The 4,789-nt window shown below is 43.7% G+C and overlaps 1 protein-coding gene across 1 annotated transcript; it reads right to left on the bottom strand.

The window, feature by feature from the left end:
• Positions 1 to 977: 977 nt before the first annotated feature.
• On the bottom strand, positions 978 to 3,922 carry LOC121862718 (beta-galactoside alpha-2,6-sialyltransferase 2-like; the record flags this gene model as incomplete). Its single annotated transcript, XM_042361034.1, is given in 3 exon segments — positions 978 to 1,227; positions 3,214 to 3,446; positions 3,770 to 3,922. Coding segments are annotated over 3 exon segments (634 nt in total), but the record flags the coding sequence as incomplete, so codon positions are not given.
• Positions 3,923 to 4,789: the final 867 nt, after the last annotated feature.

The following is a 4,789-nucleotide window of genomic DNA, read 5'->3' as shown; positions in this document are numbered from 1 at the left end:
GCACTGTCTAGGTACATTGTTTGTATACCTGTACTGTCTAGGTACATTGTTTGTATACCTGCACTGTCATTGTACGTGTCTGTATACCTGTACTGTCTAGGTACATTGTCTGTATACCTGTACTGTCTAGGTACATTGTTTGTATACCTGTACTGTCTACATTCCCATTGTCCCATACCTATATACTGTCTAGGTACATTGTCTGTATACCTGTACTGTCTGTTACATTGTTTGTATACCTGTACTGTCTAGGTACACATTGTTTGTATATACCTGCTTGCTCTGTTACATTGTCTACATGCCTGTGCTGTCTAAGGTATTACGTTAATCCTTTATACCTGTACTGTCTAGGTACATACTGTTTGTATACCTTGTACTGTCTATACTGTCTGTGGTACATTGTCTTATATCCTGTACTGTCTAGGTACATTGTCTGTGTAGGTACATTGTTTGTATACCTGCACTGTCTAGGTACATTGTTTGTATACCTGTACTGTCTAGGTACATTGTTTGTATACTGCACTGGTAGGTACATTGTTTGTATACCTGTACTGTCTAGGTACATTGTTTGTATACCTGTACTGTCTAGGTACATTGTTTGTATATCCTGTACTGTCTAGGTACATTGTTTGTCTACCTGCACTGTCTGATACCTGTACTGTCTAGGTACATTGTTTGTATACCTGTACTGTCTAGGTACATTGTTTGTATACCTGTACTGTCTAGGTACATTGTTTGTATACCTGTACTGTCTAGGTACATTGTTTGTATACCTGTACTGTCTAGGTACATTGTTTGTATACCTGTACTGTCTAGGTACATTGTCTGTATACCTGTACTGTCTAGGTACATTGTTTGTATACCTGTACTGTCTAGGTACATTGTCTGTATACCTGTACTGTCTAGGTACATTGTTTGTATACCTGTACTGTCTACACACATATAAACCCGGATAACAAATAAAATAACTTACTCACCTATAAAATTGCCCAACTTGGAACCTTTGATTGCCCCAGCATTAGTGACGACAGCACAGGAGTTAAAGTAGCGCCCCTCCAGGAGTCCGGTACTGGGGAAGTGTTTGGCCAGACCCTCAGAGGTGAAGGGTTCATCCCCGTCCCGCAACGATCTGAAGGAGGCTCGGCGGAAGGAGCACAGAAGCTGTTCCCTAGTTGGGCTGCCGCGGATTTTGGGGCCTCGGTAATTCACCCCATATTTATTCTCGTGCTGTAAAGATTTATAAACAATATATAGATAAACATACACAGATAGATAGATAGACATGGGCATTAAATACTTTGGATTTTTTTTTTTAATCCTCTTCACCACTGATCGGCTCGTTAGCCGCCCGGGTGGTCGGTCACGTCTCTGTCACACACTGTTGGCAAGTACTGGGCATGCACCGGCTCCTGAATGTACCTGAACCCGCTCCAGTGTTGGTCAAGTCTGGTCTTGAAACAGCTCGCACTCGGTGCCGTCACAAAAATACATTTGAATTGTATTTGAAATGTATTTATATAATTTTATGAGTAATGTTATTAGAATTTAAATACTTTCTGAATACTTGTAAAGTATTTAGCATTTAATTATTTTTATTTTAAAGTAATGAATTTATTATTTAAATACAAATCTACCAGAGAGTGTTGTGACGGCACCGAGTGTGAGCTGTTTCAAGACAAGACTTGACCAACACTGGAGCGGGTTGAGGTACATTCAGGAGCCGGTGCATGCCCAGTACTTGCCAACAGTGCGTGACAGAGACGTGGCCGACCGCCCAAGCGGCTAACGAGCCGATCAGTGGTGTAGAGGATAAAAGAAAAGTAAAGGATTCGAGCCTTGGCCTGGACACAAGTGACCCTCACTACCAAGCATGACAAGTTGATAAATGATGAAGTGATAAATACGATAATAGTACTGGATCACCTGAAGATTCGCCTCAACACCTACCGGCTCTGGGCACCCTCGCCAACCAGCTCTCTCCACTCAATGCTTGTAACCATGCTGCCTACCCAGCACTAAGCTGCATTGTACATCCAATACATTATGTATACAGAGAGCACATTGTGAGTTTCCTTTCTCCAACCCATCCTGAGTGTGAACCAATATCTCATAAGCCTACAAGAGTACACTCGGACCGAGCAGGTCGGTTGTACACCAAGAAACGACACATGGTGACTCAGGAGATTATGGGAAACTTGTGAAAATTTACCACAAAAGTTGTACTTTGTACAATACAGTATATATGACAATTCTATTGATTAAGTATGTCTTTATTTGATTTTTATTGCCCACAACTAACAGTAATTGTGATCAGCTGTTTGGGTATGGCCAGTGCCGGGTTAAGACTTTAGTAGGCCTTAGGCACCTCCAAGATATGGGGCCCCATTTGACAGCATATTCACCAATAACACAAGCTAGTACCTAATTATAAAATGTGATGTCGAAAGAATAAGATTCAGTGATGTTTGCCATGAATTGAGTAAAAGAAAATGGGTTAGATCAGCTGTTCTTGTACAGTACAGAAATAGTTTTGTTTACAAGAAGCACAGCTAGCTGGTGGACACTAATAGGATTAAGTAATAAATAAATGGAAAAAAGTACCTCAGTATCAATTTAATAATAACCTGTAGAAAAAGGGGAAGAAAAGTTCTCGTATTATTTTTCGTAGGCCCCCAATATCTCGTAGGCCCTAGGCACTGTGCCTACTGTGCCTAATGGATAATCCGGGCCTGGGTATGGCATACCAATATTCCATTTTTTCCTATGTTGGCAGACCTAGAGTAAGTCCCACGCAAACACCACAATTTGTACCACCTAGAATGCGACTAACGCCCATGGCTTGTGCAAAGCTCACTGTGAGGATTCCTCATGAGGAAAGCCCATGTAAAACAATCTTCAATACAGCCTAATGCCTCGGGCAAGAAAGCCAAACTGCCTGTAGTTGTGACAACCTCCACTAAAGTAGGACTTCCACTCTCTGGGAGTACCTCAACTTTCAGGAAGCACCTTAATTTAAGTTTTAATTTACAATTTCTCAAAAATGTCTTTGAAATTTATATTTAAAAATAGGTACTTACAAATACTAAATACTTTCTCAAAAGTATTTAAATACTTAATTATCCACTCAAAAATATTTATAAATACTTATATTCAAAAAATATATTAATTAATTACAAATACATTACTGTCCATGTGTGTAGATAGATAGATCACCTTAAACAATACACTCCCCTCTTGCATTTGAGCTTTTCTTAACCTGACCAACACATCCATCTTATGCTTCTCTATGGCCTGATGCAGCTGTTCTTTGGTCATGGGCGTGGTGGTGGTGATGTTGGGGGCCTGTGTGGGAGTGTAGACAGTCTCAGGTGGTGGCGGCGGTGGTTGTTCAACACGTCGAGGGAAGAACCTGGGTTTACCAGGTCGAACCTCTATCTCTTGGATATCTGTAGAGGTGAGGAGAGGTGTTAGTGAGGGGAGGTGAGGAGAGGTGCTAGTGAGGGGAGGTGAGGAGAGGTGTTAGTGAGGGGAGGTGAGGAGAGGTGTTAGTGAGGAGAGGTGTTAGTGAGGGGAGGTGAGGAGAGGTGCTAGTGAGGAGAGGTGTTAGTGAGGGGAGGTGAGGAGAGGTGCTAGTGAGGGGAGTTGAGGAGAGGTGTTAGTGAGGGAAAGGTGGAGTGTGGGGAAGAGGAGTGTGAGGGAGGAGGGGGGTGTCTGATTGGCTATATTGACAAGCCCTCTCACTGGGACAGAAGTAGACATATAAACTCACTGTCGTGGTGGGGGAAGCTTGTAGAGCGAGGCTGGAACTTGTTGGCGTCGACATAGCGCCAGTACTGCACCCACAGCAGGTAGAGGTAGGCCGTCATCCCCAGGAACACCAAGTTGAGGAAGAGCCACACACTGACTCCCACCATCCGCATCTTGTAGGCTGGAGGAGGGAGTGTGAGGGAGGATTAGCAGAGAGGGAGGGAGAGAGGAAATGGATAAAGGAGGAGAGTTTGGGGAAGAAAAAATAAGAAATATTAGCATAAAGAAAATACAACCCTCCACCCATCACCACCTACAGTACAGTACACACAACCCTCCACCCATCACCACCTACAGTACAGTACACACAACCCTCCACCCATCACCACCTACAGTACACACAACCCTCCACCCATCACCACCTACAGTACAGTACACACAACCTTCCACCCATCACCACCTACAGTACAGTACACACAACCCTCCACCCATCACCACCTACAGTACAGTACACACAACCCTCCACCCATCACCACCTACAGTACAGCAGTGATGACCTGACCACCGTAGGGTCAAGACCTATTTAGGCGCTGCTCCTGCTGAGCAGCTCTCACCCTTGGCCAATGTTCGGCCCATTCCCCAAGTCCCTCTCCCCGACCCATCCTCACCAACGGGATATCAACATAATCAAAAGTGACATTTCGTTTCGGAAAGAAGTGGAACCAGTGTTGAACAGTTAAGAACAGTGTTTAAGCCAGTGAATTCAGTACTAGACAGTACCAGTGAGAGCCGTGACCCGCCAGTGAGATAAGCACCGCTGGGTACTGACCGCCATCTCCTGACAAGGAGGTGCTAATCAGTCCACTCTGAGAACAACAGTGGGTCGGCTTCACACTTGACTTCGAAATAACACAACACCACCCAGTAGGGTGGGGATAGGTCAACAACTGCAAATATGTTGCCTGTATAACAATCTATGTTAGGGATAATCTGAAGTGTGAAATAAATAAGGAAATAAAAACTGAGAGGAATACAGAAACAA

This window comes from Homarus americanus, unplaced genomic scaffold, assembly GCF_018991925.1.
Source record: "Homarus americanus isolate GMGI-L3 unplaced genomic scaffold, GMGI_Hamer_2.0 scaffold50707, whole genome shotgun sequence".
Classification (NCBI taxonomy): domain Eukaryota; kingdom Metazoa; phylum Arthropoda; class Malacostraca; order Decapoda; family Nephropidae; genus Homarus; species Homarus americanus.
The sequence above is the reverse complement of the archived record's forward strand: the minus strand, read 5'-3'. Positions and strand labels throughout refer to the sequence as shown.